General features: G+C 33.0%; 1 protein-coding gene across 2 annotated transcripts in view; it reads left to right on the top strand.

Moving 5' to 3' along the window:
• The window catches only part of LOC147066041 (sodium/potassium-transporting ATPase subunit beta-2-like), a 103578-nt gene extending 76920 nt beyond the window's left edge, over positions 1 to 26658 (top strand). For both annotated transcript variants that reach the window (XM_085955812.1, XM_085955813.1), the window contains exons 2-5: positions 15703 to 15963; positions 19754 to 20046; positions 21123 to 21291; positions 24673 to 26658. In XM_085955812.1, coding sequence (XP_085811938.1) covers positions 15703 to 15963; positions 19754 to 20046; positions 21123 to 21291; positions 24673 to 24776 — 827 coding nt within the window. In that variant the 3' untranslated portion in view covers positions 24777 to 26658. The remainder of the gene's footprint in view (positions 1 to 15702; positions 15964 to 19753; positions 20047 to 21122; positions 21292 to 24672) is intronic.
• Positions 26659 to 27105: the final 447 nt, after the last annotated feature.

Here is a 27105-nt window from a genome sequence, read left to right as displayed (position 1 = left end):
TCTATCAATTAGTAGGCACCAGTGGCGAAGTTTGGAGGTAGGCTGCTTAGATCCGACATAAATGGTGCTTATTAATATTTATCACTCAAACGTATTTGTTTTCATTGAACTAAGACTACACTGTGTAGAATGTGTAGATATTGTTTGTTAGTTTTTAAAATTCAATTAAACCCTCCCAATCCAAGTCATAGTTTTTAGATAAAAGTTAAAAAACATTTTATATAATTTTAATAATTTATATATAAGAATATTTTTATAGATTATGGTTTAGCTAAGGCAGGGCTTAATGAATTTAAAAAAACTAACCAGCACCATATCTACTACATATTCTTAATTCAACGAAAACAAATAAGTATGACTGTAAAAGTGTGCAATACTTTTGTAGTATCGCCCATATCATACCTAAACTATTATGGTTTGGTAAGGCAGGGTTTAATTGTACTTATTTTAAAAAACTAACCTGCACCATCTGCAGATTGGTAATAAGTAAATAAGTGCGACTGGCAAAGTTTAGTGGGCACTATTTATATCGAATATTAACAGCCTACCTCCACCCCTCGCCATTGGTGCTACATGGACTTATGGGGATTTCTCTCATTTGTTCACTGTCTTTGATATAACTTCCAAACATAATTAAAACGAACTGATACCAACGATACATATCGACCCTTAATCGGCAGAACAACGTAAGCGACAATTCATAAATTTTAGAGAAGAAGGTTTTTTCTTAATTATTTCCGTAATTAGTTCTAAAAATGAATTCTGTTAATGTGGTTACTAATAATTGGTTACTGCCTATACGGAAATTATAAAACAATTGCATTAATGCTTTTAGTTTTCGAGATAGTGGCGGTAACGCTGTTTTGCTTATGTCTATGACGCGATATTTTTTCCAGGAATGTCGCTTACGCTATTTGGCGTAGTTGTTTTTATTTATAAATTTCATACTAATTATCATGCCAGGGCAATAATAATTAAGTATTAAAATAAATAACATAAGTACCCATTTATTTTACGAAAGGGGGCGTTGTTAAATAAATTAAAAATACTTTTTAAATTAATATTTTTGCTTGTAGATACTTAACCACATAGGTAAAATAAAAATAAATGATTGGTATTTTTAAGGGTTCGCTTATATTATTAATATTATTAGGTATTGTTATTTTTCAAAATGAAATATGTACGTATCTACTCGTACATAATTAAGTACGGGGACCTACTAATTATGATAAAATAAAATTGTAATCTTACAAAAAAATTATTGTCCCTTATTTTTTAAGCAGTAATCGCTGTATTATCCTCATTCACATCTTCCTGATCGGATTCCGGTAAAGTATCTTCCACTGATAATCTATGTGGCAGTTTCATAAACTCGTCCGTCATCTCTGAGGGATATTACATACTTTTAAGATCGTTATACTCGATCTCCGATATTGGTGATTTAGCACTATACAGCAAGGGTGGCTGGCGTTTAAAGCATCACAGCATTTGATCGGGATCTGATGACATTTTCTAGGTCTAACAGTTTAGTCCTACTGTCACCAGAGTAGGTACAATATTTGGTAAGTTTTTTTAAATTAAGTATGCCATTTGTAATTCACCAAATTTAATTTTGAACTTTGAAGCAATGCAAGTAGCAGCGAGAGATTTCCAGTCACGGAATTCTGCATATGAAATGATGACCTAGCGTTGGAAATGATGGTGGGTTATTCTGATAGTGCCCAAACTACTCTGATTATAAATGACTCAATTCTCGCATGAATGGAATCGACCAGCATCGTAGTACGACCAGTGGGTCTATTCTATACTTATCGACCGCTAAAGTGATAGATATTATCAAACTTAGGGTAGGTTTGTATAAAAGTATTAGTACTTATTGCAACAATTACAACCAACGTATTGTAATTGTTGCAATAAGTGCTGTATTCTAACAGCAGTAAGAAAGGTGCTGTTAAAATGTAGCGCTTATTGCAACAATTACAATCAACGTATTGTAATTGTTACAATAAGTGCTAATTCTATGATCACTTTATCACTTTATCACTTTAGCGGTCGATAAATACAGAATAGACCCACTGGTAATAGAAAATGTATTTCTATCAATTCAATGAAAGTTGAATTTTTCATAATATAAGATAGCATAGCCAGTGTTGCCCGGTTCTTATTCTGACCAATCACAGTATAATAAATCCTTGATTTTTTCCCGCTTTGTCAGTCCTATCCAAAGATTTGTGCATTATTTCGGAGATCTCATTACTGCCACGTTTACCATCAGTTTCACCCCATAAAAAGCAGTATCCATTATTTTTTCCACTTTCATAGATACTTTCATTATAGTATGCGTATTTTCGACTACGGAGTTTTTTGCACCTTCTCGAGGTCAAAACTTGCGCACAAAACATCATTGTGATTTTTACTTTTGGCCAGATCATTAAAGAACATCTCCTTGCATTTATCCTTTATGGTAAGGGGACATTTCTAAGTATCCATTTCAATTAGCCGAAGTCTCTTGTCACCAGACATATTTGTTATTTTCTCGCAAAAAGAACACTATTATCTTTTTTGGTAGATGAAAACCCAAGTTGAACTTACTGTCTATTAAATACGTTTCTGAAAACATTCTGAATCACGACATTAGTGGATTCATTCAAAGAATCCAAATTTTCAGTATAAATTTTATATATATTTTCAACATTTCAAAAATCTACAGGAAGATACTATTATTCGTAGATTATTCCGACAGTAGTGAGATGAAACGGCGGGTAATTATTGTTTCATAAACTCTATTACCAGGTTTATTTTATCTCAGCCAGTTTTACTGGACGGCGCGAACTTTGCTCCCAAATCGGTTTTCGCACAACTCACTACCAGACGGACCACCGAATAAACCGTACCTTAGCTTACACTATCAAATAACGTCGGTTACGTCGTTTTGCTCTACTTTATAATGCGGTACAAGTTAAAACGCTAAAAGGCACAGACCCTAAAAAAATGTCATGCGAATGAGATCGGGCTCTAATATTTTTGTCACTTACGCGCTAGGTGATATTGAACGGTTCTCAGTTTAAAACGCAATTTACCAAAAAGTGTCGCTTACGTTGTTCTGCCGATTAAAGGTCGATATTATTAGCAAACTGGTGTTGGGTGGGACTATGTGGTAAAAGAATCAAGGCCTACTATAGTCATCAGTGGCGAAGACTCCATACTAGGTGATTATATAAAGCCTACCTTCTTAAGAAAAATAATTTTTATTTTCATGTTGACGTATTTATATAATCACAAATAATAATATATTCAATATGCCCAAAGACATCTGTCGTATAATAATTGTCATAATTTTACGATCTTTTCCCATATTTCAATAAGCACCATCTATGGTATCTATCGAAAGTTAAAAAAAATAGAACATATTGTATAGGATTATTTTCGCGTGAATCGACGGGTTTTTCAATATGAAGTTTTTTTCTCATTATTTCAAAATGTCTGGCGTCCCGCATACAAATGTACAAGCTGTTTTGTTAGCGCTTACGTCGCGAGAGCACATTTATTCAAAATAATCAATAAGAAGATAATTTAAAAAATAATTTCTGTGGGATTCTATCACATAAATATGTATTGATTGTTGTTAAAAATATAAAATAATTTATCTCGTGATTTTCTCTCACTCATTAGACAATTTAGATATCTGATATTGTACCTACCTAAGTCTGTGTTTTAAATATAGAAGTATTTTAAAATGTCTATTTTTACGGGTTAAATTATAAATTGTTATGGAACATAATATATATACAACAACGGATATTTTCATAGATGATAGGTAATATATTTTGAGCGTATGTTACGTTTATAAATGTTTAGGAAAATACATAAGTAATTCAAACTAATTGCAATTGCTTATTTTTATGAACCAATAATAAACCAATTAAGCTTTTGAAATTTCTTCGTTTTAGCGTACCTATTCATCAGTAGTAATATTGGGTTATCTTCATATTTCCCGCAAATATACCTGACAAGCATGGTTACTCCTACAGCCTACCTCTTTCAAAAAGTCACCCTTCGCCACTGATAGTTATGCCGTGACACGAAACTGTATGTTTCGATCGTAGTGTTACGTATTGCCCACATTTCGTATGCAATATGGTTACTATGTATCTATCTACATATTATTATGTTTGTCACCATTCAATTTCACATTGAAACCACACCGGGAATTTACAATATGTATTAATAATCGTTATCGCATGACAACCTGAAAAGTGTAATTAAACCACTACATACCTGTGGGGTTTGTTTATTTTTTTATTGTTTCCAATGTATACTGAAACACATCATGTTATGCCTACGGGTTACTAGTAGAAACTGGTAGTTATAACAATAATATCTTTTCTTATTTCGATGGCTTTCGTGACTTCACTTTTCACTGTCGCAAAGGCCAAGGTTGAGTAAAATTTTCATTGCCGCGTCAAGGCTTTGTAGTTTTTACGTTACTTAGCAAATACTTGGCGAATATACCCGAGTAAGTAATATGATAATTAATTTAGTTTGCGATTACTTTTGATTTCTTAATAACATTTATTACATTTTACACAAAGCTCGTATGTATTATTTACTTTGTAGAAAATACATTATTGGCATTACAACCCAGTGGGTCTTAGGCCCGTTTCAGACGGGACACCGGTGTCGCGCTCGTATATAATAAGGAGGTCTTTGTATTAGAATAAAAGGGCCTTTGTATTATGTTTATGAAGGCCCCGAGCTAATGAGTCAAAGCGTGCCCGGTACACTTTTCCGTCGGCCGCTACATTCTCAAGCCGCTGATACACATGTTTTTATGACCGCAGCCAGTTTTATGTTCTAATTTATATCGCGAAATTATGCGTTGACTCATTAGCTCTGGGCGTTCATAAACATAATACAAAGGCCTCCTTATTATATACGAGCGCGACACCGGTGTCCCGTCTGAAACGGGGGTTAGTCTCATCCCTATCCGATGCAAGCTCCCTCTACTGCCTTTACCTTGGGAATGTGCCTCGTTATACAGTCTACCTACACAGTCCAACCACCTCTACCAAATTCCCCGACCCTCTTTTCGCCTTCCGGTCCGTTGAAGAGGAACTTCTTGGATGTCTGGGTATGACCCAACCATGATACATGGATATAATATATAAATGTGAAAGTCAGTCGCCATGGATCAAGGCTTTGAAGTCAAATTCGACTTATAATAATAAATATAAGAATAAAAAGGATTTCAAGTTATACACATTTATATTTTTATAAAAATCGATGTTTTTTAAAATAAATGTAAAATATATTAAAACGTTGAACGACGAATCTAAACGACAAAAAATTGAGAACTTAATAAACTAAATTTTGATAATAAATATGACCATAAAATATAATGTAATAATAAGATGTGATCCTGCAACGAATTTACATGTTATTAAATTTTTTTACAATTGTAAGTTTATCTTTGAATTAAAAAAAAAATCTTTTGTTTTCAGATACATATTTATTAATTTAATACAGTTGAAATTGTAAATTATCAAAAAATAATCTCAAATTGCAAGCTTCGTATTTTTCCGCTAGGTTCTCTGTTGGCATGCCTCTCCCCCTTAAAGTTGTATAAAAAAGTGTATAGAAATAAACCAGCGGCGCTCCAATACCCGGCCCCTTTTCTGAGTGTGTAATTTAACAAGGTAATTAAAATAGTAATAGTAAATAATATTATTAAATACGGAATGAAGCAACAAGATAATTTTAAATCAGCGGCACTCCAATAAGTGGCCCGTTTTCTCGAGTGTTTAATTTAACAAGATAATTAAAACCTTAATAATAAATGAATTCATATTTACGCGCCGATTTTTTATCCATGTAACGGTGGCCTGTTACAAATTTTCCGTGTGGGCACCGCAATTTCAGTCTTCCAATACTCCTCCAACCAGACGGTTTCGCATTAAAAACTTTCCCGCCTGATCGATACGAGTCCATTCGTCGGATGGTCACGTCCATCCTAAACGGACAATGTGAATTATGTGATATTTCCCATAGACTTCGTATTTGTGACGTATGCGCCGTCATACAGTTATGTAATCAAATTCTAGTTTGGCTCGTTTTTGTGCGTATTGCATCGCAGTGAAATTTCTAATAAAACCAGTATTGCATTTTAACACAGCAGTCTTTGCATAAACAAAAAAAATATTTGGTGGAATTCGGTGCCAGCATGTGACGTTTTATTGCTTGTTTGAATGTGCTGCCAAAATTACATCGTCGTGCATTTTTATTCGCTATAGTAGACGTAATACATAGACAAGCAGACATTCGCTTCACGTAAAATTGTATTTCAGCATTGCGTTAAGTCTTTATGTCGTAACTCCACATAGCAACGTCCATTATAGAACAGCTGAAACAGGAAGAACGTCTTTCTGGAATCTAAAACAATTGAATGTGTAAAATATACTCAATTTGCTTTCTGTTTTTTTTTTTGCAAAGAACAAACCAGAAATTTTATTTTATAATCACTGTTTTATAAAGTAAGTATAACTTCAACCTTTTGAAGTTATACTTCATTTAGCGCGTTTGGGAAAACAGATCAGAGTGCATATTTAGCGTGTGACGAAGTTGCGCGCGCCGATGTAACACATAATTTTTATGATCATATTCACTTCGGTCTCAAGGGTACATGCGCATGCTCATAGTGACTTTTAGTTAGTCGTTCAATACAACCAAGTAAAGAGCACATGTTGTAAACATAACCAATATTGTGTCATAATAAATATATGTTTATAAACAAATTTCTAACATTCTACACTGTTAATTTTAATTCATGAAACTTTATTTATATTGGAGTGTATATTTATTTTTCATTGTAAAGATTGTGTCAAGATTTGAGGCTATATTTATATAAGTATTATTTATGAGTAAACTTATATATCAATAAATAAATAAATTTAGTGAATGTTGAGTTGGTAAATAATTTTAATTCATCATGGACACTTCTGAATCGATTATAACCGTTGTATGGCAAAGACGAGTTTTGGTCCAATACAATAATTAAATTGCAATTATCATGTGCTATATGAGACACAGATGAATCGCGTACGTTTTCATCAACCTAATCCACTGTAAAATTAATAGACTCAGGTAACGGCTTATTTTGTTTTGTTACGCCGAAGAAGTATAACTTCTAACGCGCGTACATAAGTACACACACCGATTTTTTTTTTATAAATAAATCGATATCTAAATAATAAATGTCTGTATGGATTGTGCACAATTCCAAAAACTGGCATTTTAATTTACAAATGCGGACATTTGTGTTTAGTCAACTTACGTAACGAACAAAAACTCTTCAATACGTTTATGTCTAGTCACTAGTGGTACTATATTATTTAATTGCATTATAATTATTGTGGTTTTTGATAATTTTTTAAAATTGTAATTACCAATTACTATGCCAAATGCATAATATTTATGTGTGTTTATTTAGATCTAAGTATCTGTTATTTATAAAAATGGATTTGGTTTTTATTGAATACGAAATAATGGAATATAAGATTGTCATTGGCAAATAAGGATCCAAAAAAATGAGTTAGATACTCAATTGGAAAGTTTTACCGAATATGTTTTACTATATTATAATTTCAAGTAAGTGCAGTTGACAGTGTCCCATTGAAGCGGATGAAACCGGTCCTGATGATTATTAAACTATAAATAACTAACTACGAATAAGTACCACATGCTGTGTTTATTTTAATTAATACAATTTTTTTCTACCAATAGTTAAAAGTTGACACCATTAAAGTTGTTAGAATTCAGTCTTTCGCAAAGTTGGCGATAACGCCCCCTTGTGGGCGCTGGAGGCTTTCAGGGGGGGCAGTAGAAGAAGATTCAAAGAAAATTAGGGGGCAATAAGGAAATATAGAGGGGCGACGGTAGACAAATTAGATCTATAAAAATCCGACGGAATCTAGACACGATAACACTTGAGATGCGATTTACTACTCGAATACTTGGAGTCCTATATAGACGGTCAAATTAGAGTCGCTTACGCATGTAATAATGTGGACGTACCTTTATAATATGATAAGATTGATAAGTATGGATTTTATTTCCTCTCATTGAAACATTCTTTGATCTCAGAAATAGGATCTGGGTCACACCCTATCTATCCTATCTATATAATAATGCATGTTTAAAAATTATATTTGCAATAACTGTTTTTAAAATAGGCAACAGATGGTAATGTAAAAAAGTAAGTTAAAAAATATGGGGCACTCTGGGGCACTAGATTTTTTTAAAATAAGTTTGAGAACCTGTGCGTTAGATAAACAATAAAATAAATGTATACAAATGAGTTTACAAAATAAATAATAATATGACAAAATCCTATGACCACGGATATTAATTTATGAAAATAAATACGGTTTTATTCTCAATTTTATAACGACTACTTTTAATGTAATATTCTTTTATACTTCTGCGCAAGACTAAACCTATCCTAGCTAGCTCACAAGCAAAGTGACGGGTGCGAGCAGGATGCAAGTGACGCAAGAAATGCACTTGCTTGTGAGCGAGCGAGAAGGGGATATCTTAACCCTACGGCCAGCGCGACGTTTTAAAAAAAACGATATTTTTTGAAATGTGCGAAATAGCGAATTGTGCGAAAGTTGAACGTTCGTAAGTCGAGGTCCGCCTGTAGTATGTTTTGTGTTCCCTGGTATTGGCTCGAAAGCATCCAGTCTCCCGATGATTCGTTTCTTCAACGTCCAGGCTTTGACTCCGTATGTCGTATTACCTATATATTAATTAATTTATTATCTCTGGTAGGTACCTACCTTACATTATACGGTGAAATAACTTTTCAACCTTTAAATAGATCAGGAAATATTGCAAGAGTAATTTGAAGAACTAACAATGTAGATATCTTTTATTTATCTGCGAATTGTATTGCTAAAACATTGAACTAATTCATCTGTGACCCAATTATTTAGCTCTGATAAAAGCTCGTGATTGAAATGCATACCTCGGCTAAAAGTTAATCTCTTTTAAGCCTCGACTAAGCTGCTTTGAATAACCGTTGATGATAAGAATAATATTATTATTATCAATATTATCATACCCATTCCAAACACCTGTTCCACATATCGCAGGGTGAGGAAATTCTGGATTTTTTCACATTTTGTCGGTTATCAAAAATATGTTTTTTGCTGTTGGGTGGACTGTGTTTGTGCCGTGATTGTTAGTTTATTACCGTGTGCTCTTCCTACTTTTTCCTCGACGTTTCCAGTTAGTTGCAGAGGTCATTCTCAAGAAACAATATGTACCTATATTGAAATGTACTATTAGGTGACTGACAAAAAATATTCCCTATTCTGGTCCGATATCTTAATAACGTCAAATTTGTGACATGTGTCCATCGAGCGTTCGGTAATCTTTGTTATCCTGGCTATGGTATCGCAGTATTTTGAATGTATCGAAGATTATATTATATTAGGATTATCCTAAAATATTATGTAGATGTATATACATAGGTGGTTGCGCTTTTTGCAGTGCACTGTAATTTGAAGATGGTTGTGGATTACGGATCTAGGGGGGGAGGAGTTTAAATAGGATGCCGGGCACTGACCTTTGATGTTGTGAGGGGTGGCGCGCTGGAGCTGGTTCGGAATGTCACTGTCTCGGTTGCATTTGTGTTTTGGGATAAATGATGATGATAAGTTCAGGATGGATGATAGACGCGACGTTCGCTCAACAGGGATGTTTGGTAGGTATGAAAAAAGGAATGAGGGCCATTATAATTGACCCAACCGATAGGTACTTGGCCAGTTTTGACAATAAATGACTTGTGTAAAGATCTCGAACAAACCCTTATTCTGTGGTGTATGTGGAGCTTGAACATATAAAAGTGAAGCAGACATCTAATGGGTTAGCTGCATATCAGATACTTCGCATTATGTTCATTTGAAGAGAATTTCGCACTTCTACTATGGTATTTTTTTGCAGGACGTGTGAAAGACAATCCGATGAATAGACTAAGCAGCCAATAATATTACATTTTTATTAAATAAAAAAAACCCTGTAACATCGTCGATATAAACAGTATATTTTGGCACACGGTGCATTTCATAAAGTGGCAACCATAATCAAATCGGAAATGCCAACTTAGCGAGGATTAACCCTAGCGAGGTTAATATATTCTGTGCACTATGCTTCTTTCTTTCGGTTAATGCGTTCAAATTTCATCATATAAAACAGATATCAGACTCCTTCTATATAGTCCAAAGTATTTGCTTTTATTACATTTTTAAATATAACATAGCTCCTACAGTGTAAGCATCTATCGTTGGAATTGGAATTTAAACTTATATGCTGACTTTTATAGTCACAGTGGCGGAAAACCGTATAGATAGATAAATTCATTTTAATAATCATGCCTTTACATTAATTTAATGAACAATGGCATATATATATATACATACAGTGTATCAGAGAAGATTAATATTGCTGTATTTTATATTGACACACAACAATAGGTTATTTCAGAAGAATATACATAAACTGAAAGTTAATCCCGAACTCCTGGGTTTCGGAATTGTAGAATTAATTGCAAACCCTGTATACAAATGTCAACAATTTATTGACACATCGATTTTCTGACAATACGTAGCTGATACTGAACTATTTATTTCATGGCTTTGTTTTTTTTTACTATGATTAATAAAATTGTTGGTTATGTTATGAATTATGACAAATTGTAGAGATAAGACAATACCACGATCACAACAACATTGTCAACGGCCATCAAATTAAATTTCATCCTACCAGAAAATAAATTTATACCATGACTATAGGTATTATGCCAATTTGATGATTTTGTATTCAAATTCTTGTTGACGATATTCTTGTGTATGAAAAAATATAGCCTTTTATATATATTTATGTTGTTATTGAAATCTACTAATAATTATTGATAAACAGCTACAATAAAACTGCTTAATTTACGTGCTTATTTTCCTTATATTGAAATGTCTTCTGGGAAAAATGTTAACGTATTGTATAGTTCCACCAGGCACTACTTTCGCTAACGAGTTAGCGCGTATCGATTGACGTAGGTCGTAGATGAACTTTTTTTGCATAAATTATTTGAATAATTTCTCTATGGAAACAAATTTGCATAAGCAACAGTAAACGGTAAATTTATATAATATTATTGTAATAATGATTTAAAAAAATGTTGATGATCAGTCACGTACGTCACTGCACACTGTTGCATTTTTTTTTGCATAAAGTAGGTATACATCACAGAACAGAATTCCGATAGGCTATATCCCAATACACTTTGATGCAGGGTTTTGAATGCTTGAGTGTCCTACGAAAATGAACCACGCATTATAGACGTGCAATAATGTGTGTTGTAACCTTTTAATACACCAATATTGAATGAGCGTCATTGCATAAAGCGAGAGGAGTTGTCAGAACGAAATACAAGCGTATTATTGACACGTGTTAAGTTTATCCCATATTCTTCCACACTCAAAATCGGTAGCCTGTTTCTTCACACCAGTTAGGTATTTCAGTTCCCTGCTATACATGACAGTCCAAGCCAGTGAGGGTTTGAGCTTGAAGCACGTTGTCGGAAAACGCGACGAAAAATAGGCAACTGTTTACAAATTCAATCATTTTCATGTCGCAACGGCAAAACTGATTAGGTCAGAAAATTTATAGGGGGCCTCCAAACCAGTCATAGAGTTAATAAAATTACTTATACCAAAATCTAAAAAATATGTGTTAGTCCTCAGAAATGTATGTTCGATAAATCGATTTAGATTTCACAGAACAAACAATATTAAAATTAGTGACGTCCCGCGTTATGCGTTGCTAAGATACTCGTACATCAAAATAAGGCGGAAAATGCAAATATTACATGCGTACATCTTTGATAGTATATTCCGTGGACCTGATTTTTTTTTATAGAAGAGAAAGAAGTCTGATTTCACAAATAAAGTTAATTAAATGCGACTAAATCATGTTTGTATAAATTATACAAAATTCAAATAATAAATCGTTTAAACACAATATGGAGTTATTAATTGGAAAATTGAAAATCGATTGTTATTTTTTATCGTGGGGAGGGGGGTCTTAAAATCAATCAGTACGTCAAGCATCGACGTTACTTATCGCGCCACTGCGTACATGCACTTGTTGATAATTTACAAGTTTTAAGAATGTTCATTCTTCATTGAAAGATTCTGAACGGCTGTGAGTAATCAATCTGCCGTAATTTCCAGAAGATCTGGCTGTATTTAAAACATATAATATATCCCACCTGCTTGCTTCAAGTGTAATTTTCTTGAGCAGTTTCTTCCAATCACAGCTTTACAAAATACGTAAAAATCTGCGCAATGAATTAAATGATTTATTCTGTAAATCATTCATCACTTCGATGGTGGATAGATCGAAACCTCAGTGACAATGTAGGTATATATTATTTATTATTAAAAAAAATCAGTAGTTTAAAGAATGTTAAATAAACCCTTTTCGCTAAAGCAAGTCCAGTTCCTAGCGAACTGCTCCTCTATCTCACGGTTTATTTGAAAATTAGTAGATTAGGAATACATCTGGCAGAATAAAGGGTTTCTTCAACGTTTTTGGTATTAAGCGTATTAAAAATAATACCTGCAAGTATTTGCAATATGCCATGTAAACTTAAACAGTGTGCAAAAGAAATCACTCTCTCACTACCAATGTACAATGGCAAAAATATTAAATCTCCAATGTCGCATAAATACTGCCGCCACAAGTAAAAAGGCAGCTATTTGCCAGTAACATTTTGAGATAATGAGACATAACGTTTTTTTAACTTTTCTTAATATTTTTTTTAAATAATGTGGATGAATCATTTGATATTATATGGTATAAGCAAAAACCAGTATATTTTCAATCGATGCTGTGTTTTTGCTTATGAAACTCGTTATAATGTCTTTATGTTTAGAATAACTACCGTTTTTGTGAAAAAAAACGAAAAAGAATATGTCGATTATTATACTGAAAAAAAATTTATACCGCTTTTGACTTTATGTCAAATGGTTCAGAATTACACGTAGAGCATTATCTGTACACTAACTCAATTTGTGATTTTTGTCGAAAAGCTGCCTTTTTCCTTATGAGGGCAGTGTAGACCTCCAACTAATAAAAACGTATTAATTGAACTGGAATTTACGCGGTAGACCTCCATTATAATAGTTTAAAATAAGTTTTCTTTAGTTATTCGAAATATTTACGTTTACTGGTGTTTCATGCCACTCATCGAAATTGTCTACTAATATTAGCTAATAAATACTAGACAATATTCAATATACAACCTGCGTCCACGTTTGAGCAAAAGGATGTACCTACCTATGTGCTACTATCTGCTTTCCTCCTCGTTCACAACAGTGACGTATGTAGTTTACATATGTTTTTATTCTCTATATTTATGAATTTAAATATCATTGAATATCAACAGTTTAAAGAGCAGTCGATTTTTTTACGATAAACTATTACTTTTTTATCATTATTAAGATGTTCGTTCTTCCCATAATTTAGTAATTTCAGGATTACGTCAGTTTCTTTACACTTTTTATTCTTGCACGTTCAACAAAACTCCACTTCTGCGCCCTTGTCAAAAAACTGCGCTCCGCACATACCCCTTGTTACGCCACTGCTCGTAAGTAGGTACTCATCGTAAATCTGTCATCATGATAGATGAGGATTGTTTATCTGTTTATTACATCGGTTTGTTGTGGTTTTATTCAATTATTCTGACTTTATCAATGCCGATGCAGTAGAAGCCATCATATTTGGGTGGTTCACAATAATAATTATAGATCAAATCCATCAAAATGGATCCTGAGAAATTTGGACCTACAGTTAGTTCTTTTGTAAAATTCAGGAATGTTTTCACTGTATAGTTTAATAGTACATGTATCAATTTAAATAAATAGTCGAAACATAAAGAGTATATTCAGGCTTTATTAATATTAGCAAATACCTCTTTATACTGCTGAGGGAACTGTAAAAATGGACATGATCCACATTAAATTTGATGTCTTATCAATACTAGTATTGCCATTTATGCGAAAAAATGTAGAGCTACGACTGTATAGAAATCTGTTTTATCTAGCCACTGAACTTAGATTCACTGAAACAAAAATATCGAATTTTATGAAAATTGGACTTGATCCATAATTATTGTGAGCCACCCATTTCTAGGTTTCGTCTCGCACGACCATTCTTCTTCTGATAATAGTAATTACGAAATAATATTGTGTTCCGAAAAGGTATCTAACACCTGTGTTGGGTATTTGGGGCCGTGTTTATACATTGACACACATTGTCTTGACAGAGCCGACACTTGTAAAGATTCCATATTATTACTATTACGGCATTAGTGCGCTATGTTTACGCCGGAGGCCGTGGCAACAGGCAAACATGGCGGTCCTTGAATGCAAATCGAAAAGTTTCGAATATTATTTGCAACGTGTGTCTTCTACAAGCGAAATGATTTCGATAATTTTTTAACAATGCTGCTCGTTACCTACGGCCTCGACAAGCGTTCTATTTTCTATGGGTAATATTTTTTTTTATGCGCGAAAAATTTGCATTCCAGTGGCGTAGAAACCACCTAAATTTAACGATTACAATATGGAACATTTGTATCCAGAATATTAGTGAGGTGCAGTTTTCACATCTCCATAATATGGAGATGTGAAAACTATATTAAACTATATTATATACATATTTGTATATACAACAGGATTCAAGCATCATATTCCTAACATTGGATCACAACCAAAGAGATTAGAATCGTGCAATGTCTTTGATTACGACTCGTATTTTTGGCGGGAATTGTCCTTTATTTGATTTCATATTTACTAAGGAATATCAATACTTTCTTAAAATTTATTTTATTCCTAATATTCGATTTCAAAACACCATAACTCATGTAGGTATATAATAATATTGTTATTTTCATTTCGTTATAATATATGTTATTTAAATGTTCTTATTTGAATATAAAAATATCAATATGTATTTTTGGTACCTAACTAATGGTTTATTTGAGAATAAGACCTCATTTACAGAATGTTGAAACTCTTCATTGTGTATTTTTCAAAAAAAATTTTTTTTGATGCATTCATGACAGCAGGTTGTCAATGACAGAAGACGCAGTACACTTTACCAAAAAACAAATGCGCAGAGTGGATGGATAAATTAATCAGTGCCATATATTTTTTTTATTATAAATGACTGACCATTTTATTTTTATTGTTAACATCTGAATTAGAGTACTCCCCTGCCAAAACATAAACACACTATTCAAAATTAAAAAGGTTGTAATGAATATTTTGTTTTCAATAACCAATATGGTAGCCGCTATCGAATCTTTCTATCAGGCTGCCATATTTGTGGCAGTGCTCGAAAACAAAATTAAATATTACGGAGTAGATTAGATGATGATAAATAATCACTTAGTAGTGACTCATCGCTACTGATATATAAATACCTTGAATAATATAGTATTTAAGTAATAGTTTAAAAAAATATATTTGTATTCTTTTTGATATCTATAATTAATTTTGGACTGTTCAATCTTAACGAAAATGTATTTATATATGAGAACTATATAACAATGGTACTAATTTTATTTTTCTTCTGTTTCAGCTAAAATTTGCCTGTTCTACACAATTTTCTATGGGGTATTAGCAGCATTAGTGGCGATATGCATGTGGGTGTTCTTCCAAACGATTGACCCGAGAACGCCTACGTGGCAGCTGGACAAGAGCATCATCGGCACTAATCCCGGCCTCGGATTCCGTCCCCTGCCGCCCGATGACCAGGTCGAGAGCACCCTCATCTGGTACAAAGGAACCAACAAAGAAGACTACGGGTACTGGACTAGCGCCTTAGATGACTTTATTGCAGGTAACGAAACTTCATTATATTATTGATCACAATCGATCGTATCAATATAATTTCCATGTTAGAATGAGCACTGAAAAGGTCATTCACAAATGTTGGAAGCAGTGGCGAAGACTCCATACTGGGCAATTATTTGAGGTCTATTTTCATAAGAAAAATATTTTTTAATTGCATATTGACGTATTTAAATAATCACTCATACATATTCTACAAAAATAATTTAATTTGTCAACGACATCTGTCGTATATGTAGGGAATGTATTATAAATATATACAGATTACAGAACCAAACTGTCAAAAGGTTTAAATAAAACATGCCAGAGCGAGACATCTGTCTTTACCATACGCCGAGGAATGCTGATGTTTTTTTTTTTTTTTTGTATAGAATTTATGTCACGTGACCTCAGCATTTATATCGCAATGTATGCAATATGGTAGGCTCCGATGGCTAAGCGTAAAACCTTTACATGTAATATTGTCTATGACTGCAGCTTTGTCCAAAATAATTAATAATATTAATAACTAGATAATTTAGAAATTTATTTCTTTGGCATTCATTCACATATAAATAGGTACCTAAATATAGAAGGTCGTCAGTGAGCTATTGAAATTTCACCAAATTAGTGTGTACCTCACTAATATCGTATTATTTTCTTATTTCCCTTAACTCAAACTCATTTAGTGCTAACACCGCGACTGGCGCGTTTGGAGTCGTTGGCCATTAGACATCGTTGTTGGCTTAAGCGTTGGACTATCACACCGTAGGTCCCAGGTTCGAATCCTGGGTCTGGCAAGTACACATATTGTTTTTCAATTTGTGTGTGAGTCAGGGTATGGACCTAATAGGTTGAGCAAGTGGCTGACATCCATTTCTCGTAAAAAACAAAAAAATCTGTTAATACAAACCTCTACTCTGTGGAGGCCCATATGATCCTATTACGATCGGACATGGTAAAAAAAAAAAAAAAAAAAAAAAAAAATTAAAAGTTTAGCAGTGATTGTGTTAAGTATACCTGACAAGTGTGGTGTTTTTCTCTGATCTCTACAGCCTACATATTTCCAAAAGTCACCCTTCGACACTGGCTCAAAGCCTCCTTTGTATATAATCTCCCGCCGTACAATTGGAGACAAAAGAGAAGCCATTTAGTTGATTCTCCATTTACATAGATATGAAAAATAACATATTTTGGATTTCGAAAATGAAACCATTATACCTATAAGCCCTATTTTTGTAATATAAGTGTGCTTTTTTTCTCTGATCTCAACAGCCTACATCTTTCCAAAAGTCACCCTTCGCCACTAACTGGAAGTCATGTCAAATAATCAAAGTAAAAACAAAATATAGGGTGTTCCAACTGTTAGTTGAAAGTTTTCTTAAATAAAACACATTTTAAAGTGACAATGGAATTTTTATTATTCTATCTGAAGGTTTGATTAATCGTTGATATGACCACCATGGCTTCATTGATAAATAAATGATTATGATGAACTAAGCATACAATTTGCACATGGTGCTGGTCAGTTTTTAAAATTCAATTAAACCCTGCCTAAATCAAACCATATTAGTTAAGGTATGCTATGGGCGATCCGACAAAAAAAAAATAGTAGATTCGACAAAAATAGTGCACACTTTTTCAGTCATACTTATTTGTTTTCTTTGAATTAAAGAATGGTTTAATGCAGGGTTGGCGAACCTTTTTACGTACGCGTGGCAAAATTTCCCTAATATTATTTTTCAGCAGTTTTTCATGGAGAATAGAATGAAAAAAAAGTTTTTAAAATATATTCCCTATCATGGAACGGTTTTCAATTTTTTGCGTTTATGTTTGAGACAAAATAAAAAACAACTGTTTATTTGAGTGACTGCCAATAAATTTCATCAAGCTTCTTGCATGAATATTTTTATTTTTTATTGCCTGATTGGTCTCAAGCATTATTAATCGATCAAACTCAGAGTGTCGCGGCATGCCTTCCCCCGTCGCCTGATGGGGTCAGTGCGATAATATTATATGACACATAAAGCGTAAGGACCGACCTATGCAATAATTATATATTTACATTAAACGAAATGCCTATTCTTGAAGAGTATTTGCCATGTATATTTTATACAATTTGATCTGATATTTCATAATCATTTTATGATCATGCATGAATTTTGTCGTTTCTGTTTGGTAAAAATAATATTAAAGACAAAATTTAGTGTGCACTATTTATGTCGGAGCCTACCACCACCCTTCGCCACTGTTATGAGTAATACATGCATTTTGACAGCTGTCAAAAGTAAGCTTCAATTTTGATAACTGCATTATAAATGCATAACGTAGAATTAATATAATACACATCACTTAATATTTTCAATTGAAAGTGGGTAGGTACATATTATTATTAAATTTAGCGTTCACATAGCATGTTGTTCCACTTCGCGAAATACTCGACTTAACAATAGGCAGACCATAATACATACAGCAATTGTAGTTTAAAACTTATTCAAATGTATGTTTAATGTGCTCATTTGAAATATTAACCACTACCACATTACCATTTTTAAGAATAGATAATGAAAGCATTATGCTGTGACTAAAATGACAGTGTTCAACCAGATTTTCTTGTTATTTTTAAGATATCGAAACCTAAAAATTTATTAGTATTAGCGCGTTTCCCAATAATGTATATCGGTAAAAGATATAAGGTGCTTCATTATTGAAGACTTTATTTCAATATTGTATATACAGTCAACAGCTGTAGATGAGGGTAGTTTGATAAGCTAGGTAAACATAATGGAATCTTATTTATTTTTCAAGACAAACTCTCAATCTAACACGTTACTCCTATGATATTCGAGGACATTATATTTTCTGCTCAAACTAATTATTTTTTGAATTGAACAGATAGTTTTTCCTTTCGAGCCATTGGTTTAGATTTGGGAATATAGAGGGTCCTTGTTGTCCGAGGGTAATTGGGACTGAAAAAAATACCTATTGAAGGGAATCCGCTTAAAATTAAAACTTTTAATTTTACTTTTACTTTTTTAATTGTGACACATTTAGAAAAGAAAAAGACATGTGAGCGAGACAGAAATAGCGTAGGACTGTGGGATTGACAGATTGAAAAGTGACAGTTGACGACTGTGCGCTATTGCGCTTGCGTTTTTTATGTGTTTTTATAGTTTTTTTTTGAGTTTTCCTGCAAATCCGTAACTGCGGGGACTCAGATAACGAATACTCGGATAATAAGAACCCGGTGTAGATCAATGTAGGGGACAAACAACATTACCAATTTAGCATTTTTCTAAATATGAATTTGCCAAACGGCGCATTAAATGTTGCACATCGTCGGTGTTTTGTAAAAAGGGCGAATTAACCAAAATGCTATTTTACAGGAGGAGGATTTTTAACTTTTGACATTTATTTGTTTATTACCTGTGGATGATTATAAATATCTAACAAGTTTATAATAAAGCTTAGAAAGAATACTGTCATTATAATAGGCAGTTATTATATAATATTTTAAAAGGCCTAATATGTCACATTTGCTTTTTATTCATAATACTAAATGGATATTCGCCCTTACGATTATCATTTTTAAGTACTTTCCTGTGGAGATACAAATTCGCCGTTTTTACACAACAAAACTAGTGGGGTACATATTGTATTTTCATTAAAATCTCGATTTCGCCAAAATGGTTGATTCGCTCTTTTTACAAAACATCGACGATATTTACAACACCCCAAACTATATAATATTTATTTTAATCTTTACGCCAACATTAACAGGTTCATTTTTTCAATTCCAGTATACAAGACACCAGGTCTGACACCCGGCAGAGGTCAAAATATTGCCACATGTGATTATGGCAAACCCCCCCCGAAGGGATCCGTCTGTGATGTGGACGTCAAGCTGTGGAATGCGTGTGCCCCCGAAAATCACTACAGCTATCACAAAAATTCCCCCTGTATATTCTTAAAGCTCAACAAGATCTTTGGCTGGATTCCAGAATACTACAATGATACGTCAGATTTGCCCCCGAAAATGCCCAAGGATCTGGTAGAATACATTAAGGGTGAAAATACATCAAATCATCACATGGTAAGTTTAAGGTCAAAGGCTATGCTCTGACCAATATACTATGCAATGTAAACAGAGTGTCTTAGAGCCCACTGGTCGTACTGGGCGACAGTAGATCTCAGGCGGGCGATTTCCCCACCAAACAGACCCAGTGATATGGAATGCTTCGCAACAGGCGTGTTTTGCTAAAAACTTTTTTTTATTGTTGCTATCGGTCTAAGATTTACACGATATGATTTTTTGTGGTCGGCTGATATGCTATCGATCTACTTTCTGAGATAATTAAAGGCAAACATTAAATTTGAAAAACAACTCCTTTGGTGATGACATCGCAACTATACTGCGGAGTGTAGTAAATCCGCCGCCAGAGTCTAGCAAATTCCATACCCTTACCCGTCTTCTGTGGGCTCCCTGCATTAATGATTGATTAGATTTTTTTTTATCAGTGGCAAAGACTCAGTACTAAACTATTATTTAACATTCACCCTGACCAAAATATTTTGACCACATATTTTTTTTTCTGACCATGTCCGATCCTAATAGGATCATATGGGCCTCTACAGAGTAGAGGTTTGTTTTTTACGAGAAATGGATGTCAGCCACTTGTTCAACCTATTAGGTCCATACCCTGACTCACACACAAATTGAAAAACAATATGTGTACTTGCCAGACCCAGGATTCGAACCTGGGACCCACGGCGTGATAGTCCAACGTTTAAGCCGCGCCACATATACTATTTGCTAAACATAATACAATTACTGTGAATAATTGATTTATTATTCCATCTGTATGATTGTAGTTAGAATGGGAGAAATTTAGGGACATCTTTAAATATTATGAAATTATTGGTTTATTTATAATTATCGCAACTAATATTTGTATGAAGATAACTAGTGCCACATGTTTAGAAAGATGTGGAAGATTCATAAGTTTCTATAGAAAAACACTATTGAAAATTTTTAAAGGTTTAGCTTTTGGAAATAAGCACTCATACAAAATGGCTGCTTGAAAACAGCTGATATTAATAAACAACATATTTCAATCTTGTCGAATTTTGTATTTGATAAATAATAATGTTATTTCTCTTGTGTTTCAGTTGAACACTATATGGGTGTCATGTGAGGGAGAAAATCCTGCTGATGTTGAAAATATTGGCCCCATTGCTTACTACCCAAGAAGGGGTTTCCCGGGATTCTTTTATCCATTTGAAAACTCTGAAGGCTACCTCAGTCCCCTCGTCGCTGTACATCTGGAGAGACCCAAAAGTATGTTACTAACTATGTAATAATATACATAACTTGAAAACACCTCAGATATATATACCCACTAGAAATAAAATCAGGGAATATTAATAATTAAATTAATTACTAATCTATTTTCAATTTAATCTAAGTCTATTTAAATACACAAAATCCGAAAGTCAATAATAACACGAGCATTTCATATATCGTCGGGTTTTGTAAAAAGGGCGAATCAACCATTTTGGCGAAATCGAGATTTTAATGAAAATACAATATGTACTCCACTAGCTTTGATGTGTAAAAACGGCGAATTTTTATCTCCACAGGAAAGTTCTTGAAAACGATAATCAACTAAAATTAAATTAATTAAAATTACGAAATAAAAAGCAAATGTGACATATTTGGCCTTTTAAAATATTATATAATAATACCTATTATAATGACAGTATTCTTTCTGAGCTTTATTATAAACTTGTTAGATATTTATAATCATCTACAGGTAAAAAACAATTAAATGTCAAAAGTTAAAAATCCTCCTCCTGTAAAGTAGCATTTTGGTTAATTCGCCCTTTTTACAAAACACCGACGATATGACCTACTAGTTTAAATTGTCATCATTAGATACGAGGCTCGTAGCATAATTGGTTAATGCATAGAATGGCGCGACACCGATGGTTATACAGGTTCAAATTCTGTTGAGTTTTGTATTTTTTTTTCAAATATGACTTTCTAGTGGGTATATCTGAGGTGTTTTCAAGTTATGTATGTTCAATATATGGAATGTTACATTCTCAAAATCTTTTATTCATTAAATAAAAGAAATGGTTTATGTAATAACTGAAATTCATCTCGATTTACCAGGTAGATGGAAAAATCTATCTAATCTACGCTAATGACAATTTTCAGCTTACATGCCATACATTATTGCATATTATGTTGATTAAAATTATTATAAGTATAATGTAATAGAATACAATCTTGATCACTTTTTTCCGCGAACTGGTCATAAAACCAAGGCCTGAACAAAAAATAACCAAAATACCCCGTTTACACGTGGATGGATTTACTGCTGACAGTATGTATTATCGACTAGCTTGCAAAATTCGCATCTGGCGTATGGCGTTAAATCTAGCACTTTTTTGACACCACAAACAGTTTAAAAATTATCATAATAAAGGTAGAATAATATATCAGATTTGCTTGAAAATCAACATGCTGATGTTTTTTTGTACCTTTAATCTTACTAAAAAAAAAAGTAACCGATGGTAGTGCCACCTGTCAGCATTACTGTTTCTACGCTCAATGTGTTCAATACGCAGACAGAGACTATGTAGCTGTGTGCCTGTGTGCTGTGCATACCCTTGCAAGACAGAGAGAGTAGGTATGTGTATGCGTCAGTGTGTGTGCTATGCTATGTTGCTCCCCGTTACAGACAGATAAATCAAGACTTATGACTTGTTATATGTTTTATGACTTACTTTACTGTAAAATACTAAATTGTTTTTTAATCTTTGTTTTTGTAAAAACTATGTTGTTAATTATGACATATTCTTTTGGAAATGCTAATTTCTAGACACTCTTTCAATTTAAAAAGAAATCTAGCATTTTTTTCTGCGATCAAGCTTATTGTATCATACCCAATGCCCTGGCAATTTTTGTGAACGACAGTTGTTGGCAACACTGATTATCGCATCCATAACAAGAAAATGCACGACTAACCACGTATTGTCATGCAAGTTGCTAGATTGCATGCATGAATCAAAAAAGTTCAAGAGCGAACCGTCTGCAGTTTGTATTCTTAGTTCAATGAAAACAACATAAATATGACTGACAAAGTTTAGTGTGCGCTATATATATGTCGGATCTCAACTGCCTACCTCCACCCTTCGCCACTGAAAGACATATTATAAATGTATAGCTTTTTATGCCAAATGTAGAGTTACTTGTCAATATTTTTAGTTAATTTAGTATAAAGATGGTTAAACTGTGTCGTGTTTAAATTTGTAGCCGTACTGGAAACAAGATGACGGTATAACGTTATATAAGTTAATAATAATAAAATTGAGATTCTACTATGCGTCATATGCAAAGAAAACGGCTTCATATAGTTGGACAATATCCTCTCTCTTTAGCATTATTGCTTTGAGTATAAAACAAAATAAAAGAACAAAGTGAAACATCTAAAAGCTAAATAATTGTATACAATATAAAATAATGCATTATATGGCACTTTCAATTTTATTTCATTCGGTGTTGGTTAAAAATAATAATACCTCATTATGAAGGCAAAAGTTTGACTCATTATAATAAGTAAATGCTGGGAATGGGACAACTGAGCACCAGGACAATTGGGCACCGCACTGTCAAATGAAATAAATAGCCGTTCGTTAAGATATTATACAGAAAGTAGACAAGGAATTTTAATCAGTTTCTATCTAATACTTACTAGTTTTAATTCATTTTGCTGTAACATAATGAATGGTTTTTATTGCGTATTGAGAATTATCATGCCTGAGGCTGAGGTTTTAAAAAAAAAAAGCAAAATCTCTTCTCGGAATTTAACATATTAAATCATTATTTATGTGTGCATATTTAAATTCTAACCAAATATTAAATAAGAATATAAGAATTTGAATATAAAAAATAATATTAAATATCCGGTTAACCGAATGGCTGCTAATGACCTCTTAAGACCCGAACTTTTCAGTGAACGGAACGCCGCTCATACAAAAATGACGTCTTTGGACGTCCCGCTATAAACGGGATTTTACTATGATATCAATTATTTTAAACATACAAATATGTTGAACACACAACGACATATATTGGGAATATCGGCACATACTCAGAATTAAAGCAGAATTAAACAGAAACGTAAAATGATTCTGTTTTTTTATTTTTGCAATAAAATTCGCGGCATACACCTACCGGCAATAAAAAGGTTAATAACTAATGTATTAAGAATTTGGACTGTTAACCGTGTTTTTGATTATTTTAGAAACACACGGTTTCCCAGTTTCGGTTTACCCCAATTTGGACGCCAAAGTATGCTATAATCTTATTTAGAATTATACGATTGATACAATTTTAGATTTTGACCATGTGTGAATAATTACACCGCCTATAGCTTCGTGGGTCCCAGGTTCGAATCCTGGGTCTGGCAAGAACACATTTGTTTTTCAATTGTGTATGAATCAGAGTATGGACCTAATAGGTTGAGCAAGTGGCTGACATTCATTTCTCGTAAAAACATAATTTGTTAATACAAATCTCCACTCTGTAGAGGCCCATATGATCTTTTTAGGATCGGACGTGGTCGAAAGAAGAATAATTATTATAATTAGTGATCGGTGTTTTGAAAATAGATGCCTCATATTGACTATTCCTCATTTCTTCTTATTCCAGCTGGCATCCTGATCAACATTGAATGCAAAGCGTGGGCCCGGAACATCAAACACGATCGCCATGACAGATTAGGATCCGTGCATCTCGAGATCATGATTGATTAATGGCGGCAACAATTTTACAAAACAGTATTTCATTACACTGAATCCATTTTAGATAGCATCGAGATAATTACGGTAATTCCGAACGGAGTCAACTATATTCCAGATTACCATTTACCTTGTAGGCCCCACCTAAATTGAGACTTGAACAATTGTTCATTTTTATGTAGTCAAATCGAATCAAACCCTACTTTTAAAATGAAATACTCTCGGGATCACTTAAGCCTAAGGCCCAATGTCTTTTTGGAGTGTATATAAATGTCATAATATTTATGTAATTGTTTTTCTTCTATAAAATCTTTTCAAAAAAAATCTAAATGACATAATTCTAAATCACTAAGTATAGGTTCACTTAAGTATGTGCCTTCTTTCGTATTACCTAAGATTTCATAAAATAAGAATCATCAAATCATTGAATCATTTCTGTTACGCCAATGTGGTAAATACGACGTAACAGTTTTAGAAAAATAAAATACTTTTTGATAAATTTACCCGTCGCTTCCCCAAATCTTTTGTTCTATGTGAAAAATCCTTCTTATTTTGTTAGAGTTGCCATCCATTTGCTGTAAGCTGTATAAATTAAAATTCCATTGATTTAGTTACATTAGGACTTAATTAATATGACAATTTATTATTTGCCTAGCAGTGTATAATATTATGTTATTATTGTTTTTGCTTTACTAAAAAAGGAAGGAATAGCATTGAATAAATTCTATTTTATTAGTGATACATTTTCAATTAATTCTTCTATTGAGATTGTAATAATATCCTTTCACATTGTTTTTTTTTTATCTTCGTTTTTTTTGATAATTAAATGAGAATATTATAAGTAGATTAGAATAATTTGTACACTTATGTTGAAACAAATGAAACTGCCAAAATTCTTATTGAAAAGAAAACCTAGATTTATGCCTCAAATTTAATTTAAATTGAAATATTTTTAACTAACCAACCGTAAAGAAAACAGCACTTTGTTGACTAGTCATCGCTGGTATAAGTTCGGTTATTTTCAAACCTTATTTTAACTCTTTGTTTATTCGACTTTACCGTGAAAATCAGTATGAATTATTGATCCTCTATTATTGGTATTTATTTAGAGTTTTTCAATATGGTTATTTGATTTATTTTTACAATTAAGACTATCCTTTTTACACTACAACTTTATTTTAAATTATTCATTCATAATGTCTTTTTAAATGATTTTGATTTGGGTTTAACTATATCAATGTTAGATCGCGATGCGAGTACAAGTATTCTTGTTAATGATATATTATTTGTTTTCATTTTTTTTTTTAAATCATATTTCAGTTTTATATTATTTGCCTTAGTTCTTGATAATGTTTTTTTTGTGAAATGAATTCAATAATTTATTTTAGGGCAGTATTATGATTACATTAGTACAATTATTATTGTTGATTGAAATAAGAAGTAATGTTTTAAATATAAAGTTATGTTTGTTACAACGGATGAATGGTAAACATTTTGAGAGAGACATATTTTTGGAGTACAAGTAAATATTTTTATATCATACAAGAAACACCGTTCTTCATTCTTCATTCTTGTTTCATTGGCGTTCACAGTCCACACGCTCCGTCAGCAGTTGCCTTTTAATACTACAGGTGTATTCTACGACTTAAGTGTTAGAAATTCAATTTTGTATGCATCGGAATGCGCAAGTAATGATTGAATACAAATATGATTAATTTGGTGCTATCAGGTATGTGTAGTAAATACTTGTAAGGAACGAGCCATTTTGGTACTGAATCATTTTGTTAAATACCAGAGCCTTCGACGAGTTCAGTGCCGCGTAATTTAGATTATGAATGTCGTTGAATGTGAATAGAAACAATCGGAATGTGTTTAAATAAATAATTTAAAAATCTAATTGTGTTTTATTTACTCGAGTCTTGCTTTCAACCATATAACTGACATGTTTATCATTGTTTTGTTTCAGCTAGTTTGTCTACTGCAGGATAGCCATGAGAAATGAGTCACTTAAGCCATTAAAAACAGATTTCACCTTATTAACTACAACCTGAAATACTCAGCTTCACATGAGGTTGCTTCATTGATCGATATACATTTATCTTACTTCTTCTTCTTCTTGGTCATGCACTCATGGCTGAGGATCGTGACCACATTTAAATTTCGCCATCCTTTGAGCGACCAAGACTTTCCATCCTTCTCGATCTTCCGCTTCTCTCAGGGCAGAATGGATGGTGCCCCCAGTCAGTTCTTTCACTTGGTCGCTCCATCGCGCAGACGCTCTTTCTCTGCTTCGCCTTCCCTGGAGGCTACCCAAAACTACCAGTCTCTCCAGGTTGTCCGGTCC

The sequence above is a fragment of the Rhyacophila brunnea genome, unplaced genomic scaffold (assembly GCF_057557595.1).
Source record: "Rhyacophila brunnea isolate RB1 unplaced genomic scaffold, BYU_Rbru_1.0 scaffold_5, whole genome shotgun sequence".
Lineage (NCBI taxonomy): Eukaryota > Metazoa > Arthropoda > Insecta > Trichoptera > Rhyacophilidae > Rhyacophila > Rhyacophila brunnea.
This window is presented reverse-complemented; position numbering and strand designations above follow the sequence as displayed.